The 22,665-nt window shown below is 41.8% G+C and overlaps 1 protein-coding gene across 1 annotated transcript; it reads left to right on the top strand.

Moving 5' to 3' along the window:
• The first annotated feature begins 3,778 nt into the window (after nt 1–3,778).
• klf15 (Kruppel-like factor 15) lies at nt 3,779–22,217 on the top strand. The gene is made up of 3 exons (XM_002938233.5): nt 3,779–3,930; nt 9,602–10,681; nt 19,178–22,217. The coding sequence occupies exons 2-3, from the start codon at nt 9,666–9,668 to the stop codon at nt 19,344–19,346; spliced, it is 1,185 nt and encodes a 394-aa protein (XP_002938279.1). The 5' UTR covers nt 3,779–3,930; nt 9,602–9,665; the 3' UTR covers nt 19,347–22,217.
• The last annotated feature ends 448 nt before the right edge of the window (nt 22,218–22,665 follow it).

The raw sequence follows: 22,665 nt of genomic DNA on the forward strand, positions 1-22,665 counted from the left end.
CACTCACCGACCGGTCACCTGACGACACAGTGGATATTAAATCACCTAGGACAGAATATTATCTCTGCGTTGTTGCAGCACAAATGGTAACTGTGGCTTACACAGTAACTTCAGATACTTTTCTGTGTTTCAGTTAGTGCTACCCCTACAGCTGCCCCTGCGCATGGTGGATAACATTCTGCCCTAAATGATTTCAGTACCCTCTGCATAGTGTATGAAGACAGGGGGGGTGGATTCAAAACGACGATAGATGACCTTAGGGCAAATACAGTTGGTGTGCCCCTCCGTTCAGCTTGCAGTACCCAAAAGGTGTATCAGGGATAATGCAGCTGCCTTTGTCAAAGATACACTATCATCAAAATAAAAAGTGTCACCAATGCTCCAGGTGGTACTTAGACTAAGTTTCAGCATGGCACTATGGGAACTAAATGTCCTCTGATGGATTCTGTCAGCTGCAACAGTTTCTGCCAATGTTTTTCAAGTCTTACTTGTATGTCATGTACCATGTGCAAGGTGACCTGCCTAATGTTTTCTTTCCTCCAGGTGGTCTCCATTACAGGTGTATCCTGGGTTCTAACACAATGTCCTGCAGACTGGGCAAGGAACTAGGATCTTGTTGTTGGTAACACAGTGACTTTAGTGTCCTTCTTAAGATGGCCATACACGTAGCAATTTTCGATCTTTCATGCAACCATTGGTCGCACAAAAAATCGTTCCCACCCTTCAATGACGTTCAGGGCTGAATCGTCACATATGGGGGTAGAAACAATAGGAATTCTACCTCCTTCTGCTGATTCAGCCCTGAAAGTAGATTTTGCTCAGGCGCCTTCAATGGTGCTCCATCAAAATCTTTTAACCTGGCCGATTGACGAGTCACCCGATATCTGCAGCCTTTTGCGATATCGGTCGCCTTGTCGAGCCGCCATACACGCACCGAATATCGTACTAAATGAGGTTTCTTACAATATCATTGGTGCGTGTATGGCCAGCTTTAGACTTTGCTGGTAGAGCACATTGTTTTTCTGCTCTTTTGGTTCCAGGTTTGCTGGCATAGATTGCAGTTGGCAAAATAATAGTGCTATAGGTTCTGCCCTTGATTGTGGGGTTGGGTGCAGTTGTTGGAACACTGGTTACAGTGGACATCTGAACCAACACCTTACCTGCTAGACTTTGTGCTACCAGATTAATTGATGTACATCCTTGATAAGTTGAGGTTTGACATCCTTATGAGCATTACCAACGTGCATTACCTTCCAGCCCAATTTTACTAACCATTGCCTCCAAGCTCTCCTTGTTGAGCTATGCTAAATCATCTGCAGATTTTAGATCTGTGATACAAGCATTGTCACCCTGAGGGGATTTTGCCCACTCATCATTTCCACATGCCAATGCCCACAGCCAGAAACAGAATGGGTAAAAAAAGCAGCCTTGCCATTCTTTAGTGTTCATGTTGAAGTGGTCAGTGTTAATGTTTCCAGATGGTATTAATACATATTTTGAAAAAGGAACTAAAATGTTCTGAAAGCTTGCTATGGTTATCTTAGTTAGCCAATAAAGGTATCACCTTTATACCACTTTTGTTATTTTTTATTTCAAAGGGTTACCCTGTAAACATTTTTGACTGGCTAACACGGTACATCACCTTTTCCTGCATCTACATATTTTGTGTAACTGATACCTCATCTCCTGCTGATATGTTAAAACTGACACAGTTACCACTGACATTTTAAATACGAACACAGTTATGGCAAGGCTACGTTCTTTTATCATATTTTTTGGTTCCTTCTAGCTATGGATTGCATTGTGTGGGTTGAGCCCAGGCATCCCATGAAGAGACCAATTTTGCATCACAGCACCCAAGCTGGCAATGCTCATTCAAATACAAGAATAGTTGATAGACATCAACCCATCAAAAACATACAACAGTTCATACAACAACAGTTCACCTACCCAGCAGAGCTTTGATGCCTATAACCCCCCCCCTTCTTGCTGCCCGTAGCATTAGATACCTGAAAGCACCAGCACTGACCCAATATATGTCATATAAACTAAAAGACAGTGGGGGTCATTTATAAACACTGGCCATATATGCACCTGGGCAGTACCCCATGGCAACCAATGAAATATTTGGTTTCATTGTTCACCTTGCAGCTGGTTGAAAAAAGCTTATCACTGATTGGTTGCTATGGGTTACTGTCCAGGTGCAAAATGAGCCCAAGTGGATTCTGGCACCCCAAAATATACAGTGTATACAGAACTACGGCAGTCAGGAGCCCTATGGCAGCCGGAGTGTGAAATGGAAGGATGCAATTCACCAGTCGCAACGGGGGCAGGGCTTTAGGGGGAGCAGAGTTTGGTGTAAAGGGGACCTGTCACCCTAAGAAATAATTCCAAATCCTTTTCTATTATGTTAGTTGAGCAAAATAAACTTTACTTACACTATATAAATTACATGTTTTTTATTTCCCTTTAGTCTTGGAATTAACAGTCACAGCCAGCAGGCCGGCGCCATTTTGGGTACACTGTTATTAAGGCAAGCTTTGTATCGCCCCAAAATCTTATGCATTTGCCATCTAGGAAGTGCTGAATGTGAAGATAAAGTAATTGTAATTAAAAATCTGAGCTGTCAATCATATATTGCCTGCCCCGTAGGACTTTTATTAAACAGCTTTTTATGTGTGGGTTTTAAAGCTATGGGGGCCCATGATCACTGATAGCAGCCCTGCCTGAATGCAACATGGGCAGGCACCCCAAAGTTCCTTATATTCCATGAGAGGCAAAGGGTCCTGACACCCCAGATATTTATTATACTTTGTGAGAGACAGCCAGGTATGGCACCACAATATCCCCTATACACAGTGCAAGACTTTGGCCCTGGCACTCCAGGTAGTGAGAGATAGGGGGTGTTTGCCCCCCAAATACATTATATATAGTAAGTGAGAGGAAGGAGAGTCTTGCACCCAAGCTCATGTTGCCCGTCAGACGGTGACCCACAGGTAGGTGCAGGAATAGAGGCAGAAATCCGCAAGTAGAAAAGGGTGTAAGAGGCATGGGAGAGCCCCCCACGGACACTGGTGGGAAATGTATATGTCACTTTTGTGCATTGGTTAGTAATGAGTGAACCTGTCCCGTTTCACTTCGCCATGAAATTCACGAAATGGCAAGAAAATTTGTGAAACGGCGAAAAATGTGCAAAACGCATTTGTCACTCGATTTTTTTGTTGCCCACATTTTTTTAAGCAACTGCGCCCAATTTTGACGCAACCGCAACTTTTTTTGATGCGCGATGATTTTTTCCACGCCGACTTTTCACAGAAGTTCGCCAATGGCGAAATGCGGAAATTCGCTGCGAATCCATGCCTGTCGAAACAATTCGCTCATCACTAGCATTGGTGCGATTTTGGTGACTTTGCCCCGTACAACCACCCATATCAGCCGTGTTATAATCCACTAATTCGAATCGACTACTCACAGACAGACGATCTAACAGTTCTCTCAGTAACAGGATCGGCTGCTGCATGCACTGAATGTGACTTGCACAGTAGCAGCGAGTGCTACAAAGACGTACCCGCTCAGCGAGGGGTTAAACCCAGCGGTACGGGCTAAGGAAACATTCCCGTACATTTTGTTGGCAGGGCAGATTGACAGGGAGAGCCTAGGATACTCCCATTGACGACAAAAAAATGTAGGCCACGCCTCTTTCCTCTCCAGGGCCAATGAGCGGACGAGAAGTGGTCGAGCCTCCCTCCAGCCTTCCCCTGTTCCACACACGGATCATGTGATGCCCCTTAGTAGTACTGCTGAGCTGCGGGCAGGCACAGACTCGGACTCCCACTGCTGCTCACTGCGCTCCCGTAACCCAAGGGCACCAAGGAGACAGCTACTAACACTGCGTGAGCTATTGCCCGGGACCCTGCACCCCTGCACCGGGTATGTACCATCAACCCTGCTCTGCGCCATATGGGCTCCAGTGTAGCCAGCAGCCAGCGCTGCCCTTGCCATATGGTGACATGTCATCCATGTTGTTTACATGTTAAACGCTATTCTCTAGCGGTAATGCAGTGACTAGTGCTAAGTTTGCTACTAGTCTAGTAACCCATAGCAACCTGTTTGTTAAATAAGAAATTGATGATGATTGATATAACTGCATATGATATTATTGCTCAGCCTTATTTATATGCACTTTGTTCTGAGACGCAGGATCTGCTATATGGCACCTTGTACTGCCTTTATCATATGCCTCTGGGCTGAGTGGGTTGCAAGTGTGCAACTGCGACTTTTGCGTGTCTTTCTTCTGCTGTGAGCTGCGACTCTTTTCTATAGATTTCACAGAATGGAGAGAGGAATGTTGTCTATCCCTCCTACCCGCACCCTATGTAATGCGACCTACTTTCCCTTTCCCCTACCTTCCTTACCTTCCTTACCTTGCTCAGTTCTGTCACTTTTATGTATAATGAATATCATATATCTGTCATCTATATATCTTTCTGTATGATGTATATATCTCTCTCTGTACCCTTGTGAATCTGATCACTCTTAGCTGTATATTTCTATTACACTAGATCTCAGATGTCCAAACTACAGCCCCCTGGCTACTTATCAGCTACAAATACAGCCTGTTGGGGGCTGCTGAGAGTTATAGTTGAACTACAGCTGAATGTTGGATTGGTTTGTGCTGGAATTTTATACTAAAGCTCTACACTGTCAGATAGATGTCATTGTAGCAAACTGAAGTATATAGACGGTGTTGATCCCAAGAGCTTACAATCAACAAAAATTGCAGTAGTTCTGTATGTATTTGGCTTTTTTTTATTTAGCGGCACTTAAAGCACCTGCTAATGGCTGTGTAAACTGTTGGATTGTATATAGTGGCTGTGACTCTTTTAATAGCCCAAATAGCAGTTTAGCAGGGATGCAGGGACCTTGGCTGGCTGGGCTGGGGCTGCTGTACACTCTGCTGCGGGGAGAGAGGGTTGGGAGTGCAGCTATTTCTGCATGTGATTTTCCTGCGCTGTTATGGTGAGAATGTTGACAGTAGGAGCCAGGCATGGAGAGAGAGGAGGGAGAAAGGGAGGGGGGTTACTAGCGGTCATGTTCAGTGCTGGGGCCATAGAAAGGGGAGTGGAGTTTTAACACAAGGACTCAATAACAGGCTGTACAATAAGCCATTCACAAACAGCATCAAGGCTGAGCTGCATTAACCCTTGGAACTGCTGTCGCTTTAACGAAACGATTCGCACATTTTTGTTCCGAGGAGATTTGGCTCACAATGAATTGAGAAGCCATTCCTGGCATCATAAGACCCATGAGATATTGTTACACTGGATTATTGTTACAGCGTGGCCCATTAGACCTCTTCTGGTTATGGGCTGCATTCAGGAGGGTGGGGAGGGGGGGTTAAAGTTGCTTTATGGCAGACTGACCTGCAGAGCTCACACTCAGAGCTATTCATTGCGGTGCTTCTAAGTCTCAGTGGCCCTGGGATGGTGAGAGAGAGGGATCAAACAGTGGGGAAATTCGCATAGGTGTAAAGGAATATACCTCCCCCTGCTGTGAGCCAAGCATGAAACTGCAGAACAGACCTGTCCAGGAACTTGTAAGCCAGACCCCAGGTTGGCAAACACTAGTCCTGAAGGTGGAGGAGAACATCCCTAAAATTCTCAGTTCCTTATATATATATGCCATAATCGTACTGGGGGCGCATTTGGATTTTATCAGCAAACACCCAGTGGTTGGGCTACCTATAGGTTATTCCATAAAAAAGTAAACTATTTGGAGCAAAAGTGGGTTTTCTGCTTTGCAATCAGGTCAGTTGCCCCAGTGCAGTTATTCATATCGACCAATCAGCTATAGATAACAGCATGGGTGCAATTTTAACAGCTGGAGGGTTGAAGTGAAGGGTTATTTGGAAATAACATCTTGTACGACAAACAGCAATTTCTTTCCAACCCCCCTTTGAAACTTTAGCATCTGTATACGAGTGTTATATAACATGCTTATTTATATTGGGCCAAGGCGTGTGTTGCCATATGTGTTCCCTTAAGCAAACATTATTATTTGTGTAGCACTGCGTAGGGCCCAGGGGCCGTTTTTGAGGCTTTTGTGTCTCGCAGAGTAAAAGGCTAAAATGTCAGTTTTACAAAAGAGCATCAAAAACACCAGATGTCCGGATCGTATGATAATAAATAGCAGAACACGTGTAGATTCACCAGTGGAATTCAAGGAGCTTCTACATTGATTTGTTTAACCCTTTACTGTATATTATTATATACATATTATTATTACTATACAAATCCACTTGCAGGAATCCCACTATTTCAAATGAATCCCCCAATGAAGCAACTTTCCATTAAAACTGTTCAGCGGGCAGTATTTGTCTATTATTATTATTATTATTAACGTTTATTTATAAAGCGCCAACATATTCCGCAGCGCTGTACAATAAGTGGGTTTCATACATTGGACATACAGAGTAACATATAAAGCAATCAGTAACCTATACAAGAGGTGAAGAGGGCCCTGAGCTTACAATCTAGCCCTCTCTATTCTCAGAAACAATGTAGCAGAAGCCATTTGATTAACAGAACTGGAAAACCCATGGCTGCTACTTTGTTTCAAAAGTCCAAACCAGAGAACAGAAAGGATAAACAAATCCAGCTTTCAATAGAAATGACATATACAAATAACTTTAAAACCACTGAACATTTTTGAAGGAAAGTTGCTTGGAATTCCATTTTCTTCCATCGGGGGAAGCATTTTTTTTTTGGGGGGGGGGGTCGTATCCCCTTTAAATAAATCCGTGCACACTTGGTGTTCTGTGCATGTGGCAGCTCAGGCTGTGGTCCTGTTAGTAAGAACTGTGGAATTTAAGATAAAAGAATCTTCTGTCTCTCGTTAGTTGTTCTATAAAGAAGTATTTTAATTACATCCAGAAATGGGGAAGAACTCAGCATCAGGGATGACGACTTCATATATCTATTGGTCCCATCCTGCATGCTGGAATTATTGCTTACACTTACACAAGACCAATGGAAAGTTGGTGCACTGCTGTCAGTCATGAATTTTTCACACTTTTAAAACTGGTGTTATTGTGAATTCATGCTGCAGACAGTGACTACACTGGATTTGATGTAGCCATGCAGTTTTTCTACTGGACTGGGTGTCAGAGGCTTTATCCAATGACAATCCCATGCTCCATGAATTCATGCTGCTGACAGTATTGTATTTCATAATAGATGGAAGACTTTTGGATACCAGATAGTTACAGGTCGCTATAGTGAAGGATACAAGATTGTGAAGAGTGCATTCTGCTTACTGGCCAGAAGGGGTGCTAGTGGGCAGTTGTTAGTTTGTATGGGACCTTTCAGAGAACAGAACGTTCACAGCCATGTAGGAAAAACTAAAAGTTGTTCCATGTTTGCTATTAGGAAGCGACACCGGGGCCCAAATAAAAATACGTGTTATACCATTCACAAAATATTGTGCAAGCTCTACTGACCGTAAATGGAAAATATGAGCGCATCCACCTGTAGCCTGAAAAGAGAACACTCCCAGCATCCCAATCCATTAACCTTGGCTTATTTATGAGGGTTTAATTATAATTCTGATGGCATTATATACACTGTGCTGCAAAATATTCGGTACCTCTGAAGGACAAGCCGGTATTAACCCTGCCGGTGCCAAGAACCCTAAATTATCACATGCCCAGTTAGCGCTCTGATTAATGAGTAACCATTCAAAGACACTGATAAGAATTTAACAGTCTTTCCAGTTTAGTTAAACAGAAGCTTGAAACACATGAGAAATAACATGTGATCTTTTTGTTAACCATTGAGATCATCATATTCTGTAAAGTGAATATCCTATGGCAGGGCAGTAACAGGTATGGGCAGAATGGCACCTTCCTTGCTAGTAGTGGTCTATATTGATAGAGGGAATGGCTCTGTGGCCATAGAAAGTTACAGACAGCTTGGGGAAGATTACAGTTAAACTTTCACTGAAGTTTTTTGTACTTTCTTGGATAAGATATGCAATAGATAACATGGAAGGCATTAGCCCTGGCAGTGCTGACTTATCACTTGGTGAGTCAGGGATGCCATACTAATCTCTATTTCAGAGTTGTATCAGGGCAGTGCAGGGGGTATCAATATCCAATTGGAAATTGTCTCTGGTCGGTAATCTTCAGTAAAACTATTGAAAATAGAATTCTGATTGGTTGCTGTGATTAGTACCTAAGTGCCACCTGATTTGTCCCAACTTATGCTAAAAACAGAATTACCAATGTGCATGCAATGCATAAACACTGTTCAGCACATTGGCAGAAACAGTGGCACTTAGTAGCAGTTAGTTTTACTACCGAATATAGAAAACTATATGGTGGTATATGCAGAGACATTAAAATGCATGCAACACAAGGCTTATGTAGCTACTAGTGCTTATATATCTTATAAGAGTAATATCACTTGAAGCTAGTAGCTGGCTGAGAATGCTGGGAGCTGACGTTGAAAGGGCCAATAGTCCTTGTTGAAGAGGGGGCAATAAGATATACATAATCCTTCTGCTGTCTAAGGGGCCAGTAATGTATTTTTTCAGACCTTGTACATAATCCACTATTGACTATTCAGTTTAAAGTGCGTCGGACAGAGCTGCAGTGTAGTGGGTCTAAGAAAGACCTATGCTGGAGGCAGCATGACTGGAGTTTTCTCAGCCAGGGGGAAGTCTGTTACCCTTATAATGCACTTGCTGTTCTTGAGAAAGGGCCATTTATCCACCTCCCCACTGGAGCCGATAATCTTGCCCTCTGAGTCAAGCTGATAGCATGTCTTAACAATCTTATAATGGACCTGCGTTAAAACATGCCATTAACAACAAATGCAGCATTTGATTTACTGCCTGCAAATAAGGGAGTGCAGTATTTCCTGAGTGCCCCCATGGCTAGGGATGGAGAGGGGAAAACCATGAATGATATCTGTGCTATAGGATCCCGCCCTATAAAGTAATGTTAATATCTGGAGCGTTGATCCAACAGTTAATGGGCAACTTGTTGCCATGCTAATTTTGTTGAATTACAGCATCACACACAATGCTTCCATTCCTTTGGTTTCATTGGGTTCTACAGATATGTCCTAAGGCAAAAGGTTTCTGGCACCAATTCTAGCCACTCAGCTGTACACCCCATGGATAATCTCAAAGATATCAATGGTTGTGAAAGATACACAGCCAATTAGAGATAGGGGCTTCTTGTTTGAGCCAATGAGGTGGCCCCATAAGGAGATGGTCCTCGTGGAAATGCATCCGAATGACACACATGCTGTTAACTTGTTTTAGCTCTCATCATAATTACACTTAAGGTATAATAGCTAAAGTCTACTTGTATAATCTCATTATAGAGCTAAACCACTGCCTTCTGAGCTTTCTCTTTCTGTTTTTGGGTCAGTTTTGAATTTTCCATTAACTCTTTGGATAAGTGTTTTGTTGTTGACATATTGTTTATGTATATGTTGGAGTAGGTGGGCACATGAGTGAACGTGTATTACTGAAGTTTAGTAATTACATTGAGTTCATAGAATACCATCTGACTCTTTATTTCCTTCAATTTTAGGATCCCTTTCTTTGGGAATAATCCTACGTATGCTTGTGGGTCCCACACATAAGCTCTCCCAGGAATGGTGGATCATTTGGTTTCTACAGATGAACGCTTCACAATTGCTCCATCTACCATTGGTTATTCTGAAATGCTGATGGGTAGAAGGATATATCAAATGTTGCCCTCTCCTACATCAGAGGATGATAGTGATTCGTCGAGTTTCCGCTCATGCTCAAGTCCTGACTCACAAGTACTCAGCTCCAGCTATGGTAGCGCATGTAGTGCAGAGAGTCAGGACAACATCTTAGACTACCTTCTATCCCAAACATCACTGGGCAATGCTTCTTTATCGTGGTGGGATAAAAGAAGACAGCAGCCAGTGGTTAAAGAGGAATTTCTTAAGGTTCCAGAGTTTGGCGTGGACATGGAGGAAACAACATTTTTTCATCCCACTCTGGATGAGATTGAGGAGTTTCTAGAGGAGAACATGAAAACCGACTTTAAAGATGAAGATCGACATGATGCAAAGGAGCTGAGGACCTGTGGCCAGTTGTTTTCTGATCCCCATGCAGTTAACAGCTCCATGAAGGAGGATATAAATGGAGAGACAATCCTTTCAGTGCCAGAAGATGAAAACACAAAAGGCTCTGATGCTGTATCTGTTGAGGGTGGAATCCCTGTCATTCTTCAGATCCAACCCATTGAGATCAAGCAAGAGTCCAACACAAACCAGTCTTCGCAGTTTCCAGAAAACATTAAAGTTGCACAACTTCTGGTCAATATTCAAGGTCAGACCTTTGCTCTGGTCCCACAGCTGGTCCAGTCGTCGAACTTATCCTCCAAGTTTGTCCGCATAGCCCCTGTGCCTATCGCTGCTAAACCTGTCGGCCCAGGGGGCGGCATTCAGGGACAAGCTGGAGTTATGATAGGTCAGAAGTTTCAAAAAAATCCAGCTACGGAACTTATTAAAATGCACAAATGTACTTTTCCGGGATGTACCAAGATGTACACCAAAAGTAGCCATCTCAAAGCCCACCTACGCAGACACACAGGAGAGAAGCCCTTTGCTTGCACGTGGCCTGGATGTGGGTGGAGGTCAGTTCAATCAAATAATAATAATACATATATGACAACCTATTTAGTCTTTTGAATAATAACCTCAGCTATTTATTAGAACAAAAACCATACTTCTTTAGTTGACTTTGTTCCCATTGTATTTTTAGGATATGGTATGCTAAGGATATGGTACAGGTATAGGACCCGTTATCCAGAATGCTCGGGACCAAGGCTATTCTGGATAAAGGGTCTTTCTGTAATTTGGATCTCCATACCTTAAGTCTACTAAAGAATCAATAAAACATTAATTTAACCCTATGGGATTGTTTTGCATCCAATAAGGATTATTTATATCTTAGTTGGGATCAGTTACAAGGTACTGTTTTATTACTACAGAGAAAAAGTAAATCAATTTTAAAATTCTGAATTATTTGATTAAAATGAAGTCTATGGGAGACGGGCATTCCGTAATTCGGAGCTTTCTGGATAACTGGTTTCCGGATAAGGGATCCCATACCTGTATAGTAACAAGGGCACAGTTACCCCAATGCAGTAACCCATAGAAACACATCGCATAACTGTTTTCATGGCTCTAAGTGATCTGGAACATAGAAGTAACTGCTGATTGGTGTCATTAATATTGACTGGAGCTGAGTGCAAACAAGGTCATCTCTAGATAGAACAGCATTTGTTCTACTTTAAAGGAGAACTGTCATAGGTTTAAAATCCACCCGGCTTCTTGTGGATGTACAATAAATCTGATTCACAATAAGGTTTTTATTTTCTTATAGTTTTAAGATTTAATGGGTATTTAGTGTGCTTCTCTTTTCCTGCTGCAGCCAGCTCGCCCATGCTGTTTGGTGGTTGGCTATTGGAGAGTAACTGACTTATGCTGGAAATATATGTATTTATATAGAGCTACATGTATAACCAGCAATAATAAAACATAAATAAACTCTTTATATATACGATATATGCAATTGCATTCAAGATAAAGTGCTTAAAGTAGGGATGCACCGAACCTAGTTTTTTGGGTTTGTCTGAACCCTCGAATCCATCCCAAGGGATTCGGCCGAATACCAAACCGAATCCTAATTAGCATATGCTAACATTTAACCCTTCCAAATCCTAATTAGCACATGCTAATTTATAGTAATGACGTTTTGGATTCGGTTCAGCCAGGACTGTGGATTCAACCAAATCCAAACCCTGCCGAAAAAAGGCCAAAACCGGACGAATACCGAACCAAATCCTGGATTTGGTGCATCCCTAGCTTAAAGTGTTAATAGACAAAAGAGAAGGGATGTCCCTGCCCTGAAGAGCTTACAGTAAATCAATAAATGACACATATTTCTGGTACAACCAAATTCTCCTGCCAGGGGCGGGCCAAGCCGACCGGGCACCCTAGGCAACCCGGTCGGCCAACTCCGCCCACCTCCCCGGTGCAATTACGTCGGCCATTGCCTCCACCGCTAATGACAAGCGGCGGAGGCAATGACAAAGTAGCACTAGGGGTAGGCAGGAGAGGCTCCTGCCTGGTGCCCCCCAATTGTTGCGCCCTAGGCAGCTGCCTCTTCTGCCTACCCCTAGTTCCGGCCCTGTCTCCTGCTATTAGTGTGGCACTGACAGCATGAGTGAGTAGTTTGGAGCAGGAAAAGAATTGTCTAGAACAGATTACAAATGGAGTTATGTAATAAAAGTTTGCCCCGGAGCAGTAACCCATAGTGACCAATCAGCAGAAAGAATTTACTTGTCACCTGTTTAAAAGCAAACATCTTATTGATTGCTATGGGTTACTGCTCCTGGGCAAACAGTGGGTAAATGTTCTAAGAACAGAAGGGAAAAACTAGATGGAAGAATATTTGGCTTTTTGTTAATCACAGAGGCATTTCTCCTTTAAGATAGAATGTTCTCCTTTACGATATCCTTCTGAAGAGATATGGTTTTGGGAGTGTTCATTATGGAGTGGAACTATGGAACTTATCAATTAATCATGTTTTAACTCTGGGTGTGTTTTAGCACTGAATACACCTGTAGTTTGTAACCTCTAGTAAACCCGGGTAGTTATTGTAGCAATACAGGCCGATCAGGCTTGCTCCTGCTTGCGCTCTTGCAACCTGTTTTAACATGTGACCACGTGAATGAGAAATGCTTGTTCTGGGTTGCTTTTAACCCTTCACTAGCAAGGCACAATTAGAGAATAGGGGGATCCCTGGAACTGCCAATGATGTATGTTCCATGGAGGTACCTATATCACCAGAGGTCACCCCTATAGATTAGAGGAAAGGAGTTTCCATTTGAAGCAGCGTAGGGGGTTCCTCACGGTGAGGGCAGTGAGGTTGGGGAATGCCCTTCCTAGTGATGGGGTAATGGCAGATTCTGTTAATGCCTATAAGAGGGGCCTAGATGAGTTCTTGAACAATCAGAATATCCAAGGCTATTGTGATACTAATATCTACAGTTAGTACTAGTGGTTGTATATATAGTTTATATATGTGAGTGTAGAGATTGGTAGGTGTGGGTTAGGTGTGCTGGGTTTACTTGGATGGGTTGAACTTGATGGACTCTGGTCTTTTTTCAACCTTATGTAACTATGTAGCTTGTGAATGAACTTACTAAACACCCACTAGTCCTAGTAAACATGTCCATATGTATGCGAAAACTGGAAAGATTCAGCCATGGCCATATTAGTCGTGTCATTTGATCACATAATATATAGCAAATGAATGAAATGTTGTGCAAAGCCTCATGGGATACAGAGCTATCAGCCGCGGCTGTACATCATTAGCTCATGTAAATGTGGATAAATGATTTAACGCACTTATCCACATGACTCAAAGCATAAGATTCATAACTAGGCAAATATGAGCCATAAGTCCGCTGATCAACTTGCAAGTTCCCCTGTTCCTATGGATCTATGAGGCTTCCCAGAAATAGCAGCCTTGTGATATGTGACTGTAATATCCATGCGCACCTTCTACTGTAACTACATATTGGGCAGCAGCACATTCCCCTATGCTATTTCCACTCTATCTCCTGACTCGTTTGCTAATCTATCTGCAAGGTCATTGGCAAGCGCAGGTTAATTCTCTGGTGAGGCCATACTGACTGCAGTAGTTCTATGTGGTCACGGCCATGGGTCATGTTTCAGAGAAAGAATGCCGCTGTGGAATGAGAGAGGAATTTTTTTAAAGGTATACTTTTACCCCGAAATGTGCCCCCTTTTAAAAAAAAGGGCTCCTGATAGGGGATCTGTTATCCAAAAGCCCATTATCTATAATGGTACAAAATACAGCAATGTCTTTTCCTATAGTGTCTCAATATTCTTATCAGATTTGTTTTTTCTTTATTATAACAAGACTGTACCTTGTACTTGTTGTCAATGGAGCTAGCATATATCCACGTTGGTGGCAAAACAATTTTTTTTAACTTTCAAATAATGATTTTTTTAGTAGCCTGTAGGCACAGTGGTCCACATTATGGAAAGACTCCCCTATCTTAGCTGCAGAAGTGTAACTTTACAAAAGAAAGGATGAAGACATATGGGCGAAGACACACTGAGCTACTAGTAGCAGCTACTTGTAAATGGCAGAAAATACCCTGCCGTAGACAATACTAAGAATGGCCTCTGGTAAAACACATGTAGAGACAATTATCAGTAACTGATCCGCATTGTCTCTTTTAGTAGCCACAACAAGTAGCTGCTACAAGTAGCTTCATGTTTATTCCACCCTAATGGGGCAAACCCATACAGGAATTAACTCATAGGGGCTATGCTAGTAAAATTCAGGTTCAGGTAAAACAATTCAGCATAAGCTGCAGATCGCACCACCAGTGGCACAAAGCAGCCCTGTCCTTCCCCCATTTGCAGAAGTAACAGCAAGTGCAGCTGTGTGACATCACTTTCACTTAAGTGTGACATCACTTCCTTTTTGTGATGTCAAATCCACCCATTGTAGTGGCTGCTGCCAGGTTTTTTAAAAATGAATAATAAATCTCTTATATAGGGACCCAAAGGCCACCTCAAAAAGCTGCCGACCTAGGCACAGGCCCTCGGGTGCCTATGTATAAATATGGCCTTGTCCTTTCCGCTTGCCATTGCTGAAATGCCTCGTTATTTCCTCTTCTAATTAATGTTGTTCCAAATGAGCTGAATAATAGAAAGTTTGCCATACTGTGCTGGGCTTTCATATATATATTATCTATCCATTTGGCCTGAGAGCTGCTCAGTTGGAGACCATATGGGATCAGCCTGTGTATGCCCACATTGAATAGATGGATGCCAGGAAGTCTATGTTAGCGACAAGCAGGGTGCTGAGGGTTAGTTTTGTCCCTAATCCATTGCAAAGGCAATGAAACCATCATGAGATTAGCTCTGTATGTGCAATGTTTAGGTGCTGATAACCTGATTTTAAATGGGGACACTTACAAAGCAATTACAAGTTAGTGCAAAACAGTTTAGCCCAAGCATTATTTAGTTGGAAATTCCAGTTGTCTCTGATGATGTGAAAATCATTGGGCACCTCGGGCTGTTTTTGAAATAGAATGTTCTTTTCACTAAATAGTGCAAGAGCTTGCGGTCGGAAGTGTTTGATCTGTGTGTTTACATGGTTGCTCTGGTCTCATTGTACTCTTAGGAAAAGGTCCTTCCCTTTTAATAACTATTCTCATGAATGGGGAATGACACAACCTACACTCATCATTCTTATGATTGAATAACAAATACCAGTGACATGCTGCCCATCCTATGTACTTACACGTAATAGCACTTCAACTTTGGTTTACCTGTATTAGTGGGATCTATTTCCAGCGTGGTTTTACATATATCCCCCCCAATGTTGTTGGAATACGACTTCCAGTGTACTGTGAGTTGTACTGGAGGGTTGCAGGTTGGGCAACACTAATATTAGAATTATTATTTCTATCTTGAGCTAATATACCTTTCCCACACTGTCCCTTCCCAGTATTTATATTTACTGTGGCACTGCTGTATAATTGGTTAAGGGGTACAATGGTGTTTCATTACTGGGGATTTCAGAACTCTTTAAACAAAACTTTGACCAGCGGAGGGGAGGTTGTAGGCAAAAGCTGGCCATGTCGTTGTCATATACTTATATGGGAATATGGTAACTTAGCAAGTGTACACTTATGTATCTGTAGCAGGCACTAAAAGTGTGGGGTTTTAGGCCTTCCTTGGTTCAAAACCAGCTTCACAATCAGAATGATTTATCCCAAGTTGTGCCATTGGTGCGCCAAGGGGCATCTAAGGCAGTGGATGGTGTTGCTACCTGAAGGCTAATACCATTGATATTTGGAGTAAATAATAATTTGATTTAGTAGATATGTATGGAAAAACAGACCACTTGCAGCCCCTACACAATCCAAACGCCCCTTTAGAACAGGCAAGCCAGTGCATTTGATGAATAATAGCTGTTTGCTGATGAACATTTTAATTTAAGGAACTGGCTTATCAGATCTATTGCTCATAGTCAGCGGGTCAGTAAGAGGACAACTAATTGTGAAGCAAGAGCTTACTGTACATTTCTTTAGAATGAGTCCCAAGGTTTTTAGGTTGCAGATAAGTATGAAGTTATGTAATTTCCCCGAATAAAGGCGAAATCATTCGCAGATGAACCAGTGGGCCTGGTGTCATAGAGTTGCTGAAAGGAAGCATTTAACTCGCTGTCCTTTAGGACTTACTTACATATTAAAACCTACACAAATCAGTGAGGAATCAGATACTGACCCATCAAGTCTTGGGATCCACCAACACAAGGTTCTAGGCAAAGTTTGTGCAGCTCTAGTAATCCAGAGCACTTCATTTGTAATATTGTGGCCATTAAATGGTACCTGATGATTGCTTAGTATTTGGTATTAGACCTGGATCAGAGCTGTAGCCCCAGCAGAGCCACAGATTATAGATTCCAAACATATATTTTAATATTTTACCACAAATTGTATGGAACGTGATTCACTTCCACAAGTCGCTTCCCAGTAGATGTCATAGAGAGTTTGGCCTAGGTCCCATGGAAATGACACAGATATGGAACCCAAGCCTTTTCCAAGTAAGAGTGCATTGCATTTAACCACAGAGCAAGAACTTCTCCATTAGGAAATAATTCATATAAGTTCCTCAACAACTCAGAAGTAGTAGCTTTTGTAGATTGGAAGCTTGGAGTTGCAGTGGAGCTTGAGGGTTGCAGGTTGGACATTGTTATTTAATTTGCCCCACCCCCAGTGTAGGGCACCCAAGCTTCCTGCATTGCTAGGTGCCCGTTTTGGAGGAGAAGCAGCCTCAGATGATTTTGGCTTGTACTCCCTAATTCATTTATTCCATCCTCTTTGTTAATACGGTTGCTATTATTGATGTAAGGTCAGCCAAAAGCTTGTGTTTGGATTTCATTCATTATTAAGCAGATCCAGCTCATTGGGGCATCACTGAATTATATACTGAATTAGAGCTTTATTTACAGGCAATAGCTATTTCCTATAGTAGAGAGCAAGTCTAGCAAGTATAATTTTATTCAAGGTGGACAGTTCCTTAGATATGATTTTAATGATTAAGATAAATGTTCAAGGCTACTATTCCAGTGGAATGCTGCAGAACCTCTTAGGGTGCTTAGCAAGAAAAAAGTCATGAGACGTACTAGCTTGTAGATTGGATGTAAGTATATCTGAAGATACCTTTTTCTTACCACAAATCTCTTATAGTAAATGCATTCAGAACCACCGAGGCACCAGTCATTTTATTATGACGTGTAATCCATGCAAACGGCCCTCTTTTAAATTATTATTTATTAGACATAGAAACCGCTCAAGAACGGAATGTGACCTATATTTCGTCTCTGAGTCATATCTCATGAATCGTAATTGATTTGGCCAGAAGCAATCAAAAGAGCCATTCCGAAATCCAAGGGAAGGTGGGATGAATTTATATCTGAAATTAGAAATGAAGTTCTTGCTTAGTAGACAAGTTGATATCTGCATTAACCCAAGCATGTCCAGTTCTTTGGCTGTAGGTACTGTATAATTGCCAGGGCAGGCTTAGACATCTGTATTGTATACTATATATATAGCACAGATATACAGTCAAGGTCGGACTGGGCCGGCTGGGTCCTGCCGACCCAGACCTGATCCCCACCTGCAATATTGTTGCTCCCCTGCTGCCCTCCTTTCCCTAATTAATTGCAGCAAAGTAAGTAGGGGCAGGGGTCCACTTGGCTAGTAGCTCTGGTGAGCCTCACATACCCCAGTCTGATGATGTACACAGTGTTTTACAAGGCGTAAATACAATCAGGGTTAGAATTACAGGTATTATAAATTAAAACTGGAAGTAGCTGAGCGCTAGCAGTTTCAATACACAGCTGAAAGGAGCTCCCTGTTCCAAAATGACTTACAATCTATTAGGAAGATGAGACACATACTATGGGAAATAAAGCTAGTGGGGGAGCTTGTCTGATTCAAGATGGTAGAACATTCCAGATGTGGGATGCAATCAATGAGGTTTTATACACGACTCAGCTCTACTTGTTAATTGTATGGTCAACTGAGATTAGCGGAGGGCCCTGAAGGGATTGAATGGGGAGATGAGAGCAGATATATAAAGCAGGAGAATGCATGGTTATAAAGGTTCTAACCAAGAACCAGTACAGGGACTTTGGTAGTAAATCAGTGAAGAGAGTTTTAGATGCAGGTGTGATGGCATGGGAAGCAGCAGTATGGATGGATTATATTGAGTGGGGATGAGATTCTGGGAGTCCAGCTAGTAATATGTTTTTGTAATATGTAATTTGTCTTGGAGAGGATAAGGGTCTGGATCAATGTATTAGCAGTAGAAGGACAGAAGAAGGGACATATTTTTGTTATGTTTCTTAGAAAGAAGCAGCACATTATGGTCAGGGATCCAATGCAGACTGAGAAAGTTGGGGGGTGGGGGGCGGTGACTAAAGTGAAACTAGTCTGAATTTATTGATAGTCACAACTACTTCAGCCATCACTCAATCATCAGCCACTAGGAGACTTGATCATCAGTGAATGATTGATTGTGATTAATTCCCCAGTTGACATGTTTGAAGGTGATGATTTGATAATTATTATGCACACAGGAACATGAAATATACAATTTTTTAGATGTTATTAAACATGACGTGATTTTGTTGTGATTACTGTAGATCAATCTCATTTGAATAATTTTGCTGAGCAGCTAATTTAGCTTCACTTCTAAATAGGAGCAAGTCATCAGATGACATCAGAATGAGCGCTGGGTTCCTTTAATCATGTAACTTACGTCAGCAGTACAGGAGTAGGGATACCAATAGTGGCACCTATGGGAGCTGGCTGCTGCTATGGTCACAAAGGGGGCAGTGTGGAAGAAATCAGACTACCCCTGCTCCATTTATTTACCTATAGATGGAATCCTTAGAACATGTATTTATTTTGGCAATGTAGGCCTTGCATTTGAAATTGTCACTATGACATCTTTGAAATGGAAGAGGTTCAGCTTTTAAATAAAATTCTTTTTTTTCTTTTGCACAGGTTTTCCAGATCGGATGAGCTCTCTCGACACCGCCGCTCGCATTCTGGGGTAAAGCCATACCAGTGTGCCGTTTGCGAAAAGAAATTTGCTCGCAGTGACCACCTTTCCAAACACATCAAGGTGCACAGATTTCCCAGGAGCAGCCGTTCGACGCGGTTATCAAACTGACCCTTCGCTCCCCAAGGCCCAACCCAGAACACATAATCATTGTATAGATCTTGCGAATCCCAAGCACTTTGTTTCCATCTTCCTGCTATAACTTATTCAACGCGCAACAGGGCGTTGGTTCGACTGGACAGCAGTTGTGAATGTGATCCGAACTCTTACTATTTAACAAGGTTATGAATGAAGCGTATGCTCCAGGACAAAGCAGGATTTTGGATAATAAATGTATATGCGCTCTGCTACCATGGTGTATCACAATGCAATACTCTAAGCAAAGAAAGGTTGATATAGTAGGGGATGATTCACTGTATAAATATGGGTCTCCCTGTTGTACATCGTAGAGTTTCATTGCTACTGTTAGTTCCAAAGAGCGAGTTTGGTTGACAACTATTCCTCTTGGTTGGTATGTTAGTATGACCAGATCATTTTGTTCCCGGGCAATAATCAGGGTTCTTAAAGGGATACAATGTACAAGTAGCTCTTCAGCAGCAATGTCAAGGTTACAGACTTCTGTTGGTTTCATCTATATCTCCTGGCAACCATTGCCTTAAGATGTTCTCTTCTTAGCATCCTATAACTTTTAGAGATTTAAACATTTGATGGAAATTCTCTTTACCCCGAGATGGGGAAAATGGTTAGAAATATGTTAAATAAAAAAAAAAAACCTGATTGTTAGGGGTTTTCCAAGATAGTAAATACGTTTTTACCCCCAAATTTCTTCTTATAGCCCAAGAGTTGGGAACCACTGCACTCGAGCAAAGAAAGTTATAATGTTACATGCAAATCTGTGAATGTTACTTCAAACTCTTTGCTAAGTTAGTAGACCAGACAGAAGTGTTAGAAGATCTTACAGATATCATTACTGGATCATCACTGATGATCTTGAGTTTTTATGGTAGAACTAAACCCTGAGAAAAACCCAAGCCCCTTCCAAAGGACTCTCTTTTGAACCACACCACTGGAGACTCAGAACACAGCAGCTATTGCTTTTCCTGGCTCAAGTAGAGCAGAACAGTAGGGTTGGCAAGCTCTATCTCTACGCCACTTTGAGTCCTCTTCACTGTGATTGCCAACTCAAAGCAAAGCTGAAGCACGGCCCATTCAGAGTGGCTTCAACTGCATATGCTCCTGTTGGAAGAACACAGTAAAGAGGAGCCGCAGCAGCACCAGCCAATCCATTTGTGTTACTCTATTTTTTTTAACCGGGGAAAGGCATAGCTGCTATTTTATGAATACCCAGTGGCTAAGGAGGAGGGTGGCCTCTGGAAGGGGCCTTTACTTTTAAATTGGCAGAAATATTTTCAACATCACTATTGCACTTCAATTTTGTAAGTATCAATAAATCTTGTGCTGTAGGCTATAGAGGTGCTGCTCCCTTCATCTATTTGAATCTAAATACCAAAAATGATGACTGTCTCTTTGAGATCCAGTGTTAGCCAAACATATCTATGGGTCTGAATTTAGATTCTGTGATTTGCTCACAGTCTGCGTTTTTAACAAGAAGTTTATAGGTGGTGCTCTTCATGTTTAGTTGCATTTTGTTGCTTACACTTGTTTCATTTTTAAATGTGACCTACATAATAGCGGGCGAGTCTGTTGCTAGTGACATACCTACTGGTTGCCTTTGACATATCTGCATAGTCTGCTTGGCTATTCAAGCCCTATGGGCATATCGCAGCTTTTGTACAGCCAGCTAGCAGTATGCCGCCATTAAATACATCCAGTGGGGTAAATCTTATTTTTGAAAAATAAATAGAAAGAAAATCAAGGATAAAATGGGACCCTATGATGTTTTAAAATAGGGACAGATGGGCCAAGTGTCCAGTCTCAAAGTTGTATTCTTCTGTAGTCGGATTACTTGAGTGGTTTGTTATTTGATGATGTATAAGACAAGCCAGACACAGATATGGATGTTTCCTATGAGTAAACTTGTGTATCCTCATATATCTAGTAGTTGTACAAAAGGGAACGGCAATGGGCCAGTCATTTTCAGCAGTGTTTAGTCTCAGTAAACTGGGGATCTGTCAGCCAGCTTCAGAACAAGGCTCACTACAGATGCAGCTCTTAAGAAAGTTTGGTCAAACTGCTCAAAGACATTCATCTCTTTATACATGACTAAATGGTGCTATTATACAGTAAGTGCTTTAAAACAAGCTGCTGTTAAATGGTGAGCTTAACACAACAGGCTTACATAGTAACAGGAGTTAAGGTTATCCTACCATTCAACTGCAACAACCAATGAAATGTTTACTTCAGTATATTAAGGTAGATCGGTACAAGGTAACTGCTGGTTGGTTTCTGTGGGTTACTAGACCACAAAAAACTTCTGTTACTGTAAAATCTTCCAGGTAGCATGTAATATAAAATGTTTGCCAGCTTCTCAGGCCTGTTGATTCTAGTAGCCATTTCCTCTGATCCTCTGCTTGCCTTTCTGCCGATCATTTCTTTTTCGGCTGTAAAACTCCACGTGCAGATGAGTGAGTTCATACTTTGTTGACATTTTTACCGTTCCGTATACGTCCTGGTCAACCAAGCATGGGCTTCATCTTTTAGAAATGAAGTTCAGGAATAGAAATAATTTGTGGGGGTATAGGTGGGCATGTTGTACCCTTCTCGTTGTAAGACTAACTATCCAATCTACTCCCTAGTACTGACCTTTCACTGCTACTTTTCGTAAGAAAAAACTAAAGATGAGTGTTTGAATCTTTATGGCTCCTTATTTTAGGCAAGCACGCCCACACTGTGACCTTTTGGCTGTAGTTGCCCTTCCGATTCTAGCATCCCGTACTGACAGTTACAGTATAAGATGTCCTGAGGTTGGGTATTTCTGTTCTAGACGATCAGTCTGCAATTGAGAAATGATTCTGTGAATAAGACATCTACATATCAGTATTTATTAGACTGTGCAAAGACCTGGTATTACCAACTGGATACATGGACAATGTTTGACCTCAAGAATATCTCTTTTTCATTCCAGTCTTGGAAAATCTTATGCAACTTCATCCAATATAACCTTTTCAGTATCTATTGAGGCACATCTTATGGTCGTGTCTATGTTGTGCTGATTTTTATTCTCTTATGGTGGCAATTCAACAATTAAGATACTGGCAAATTTATGATTTGCCCATGACTGTTGAGGGCGATGCCGATTGTGTTTACTATACCTTGTATGATATGAGTGCTGAACAACAGTTACGCTTATGCTGGATTTTCTGTGTTGAGCAGACCTAGGGGCACATTTATTAATTTACAAACGCTCCGAATGCAACTTTTTCGTACTGAACGTATTTTCTGCGACTTTTTCGTATCTTTGTGCGACTTT

This window comes from Xenopus tropicalis, chromosome 4 (assembly GCF_000004195.4).
Source record: "Xenopus tropicalis strain Nigerian chromosome 4, UCB_Xtro_10.0, whole genome shotgun sequence".
NCBI classification, from domain to species: Eukaryota; Metazoa; Chordata; class Amphibia; order Anura; family Pipidae; genus Xenopus; species Xenopus tropicalis.

Bases quoted from the DNA above. Each gene is read 5' to 3' on its own strand.
- klf15 (XM_002938233.5), top strand. From the start codon at position 9,666: ATGGTGGATCATTTGGTTTCTACAGATGAACGCTTCACAATTGCTCCA. The intron at 10,682-19,177 runs GTCAGTTCAATC...TCTTTTGCACAG, and splicing joins TGGCCTGGATGTGGGTGGAG to GTTTTCCAGATCGGATGAGC.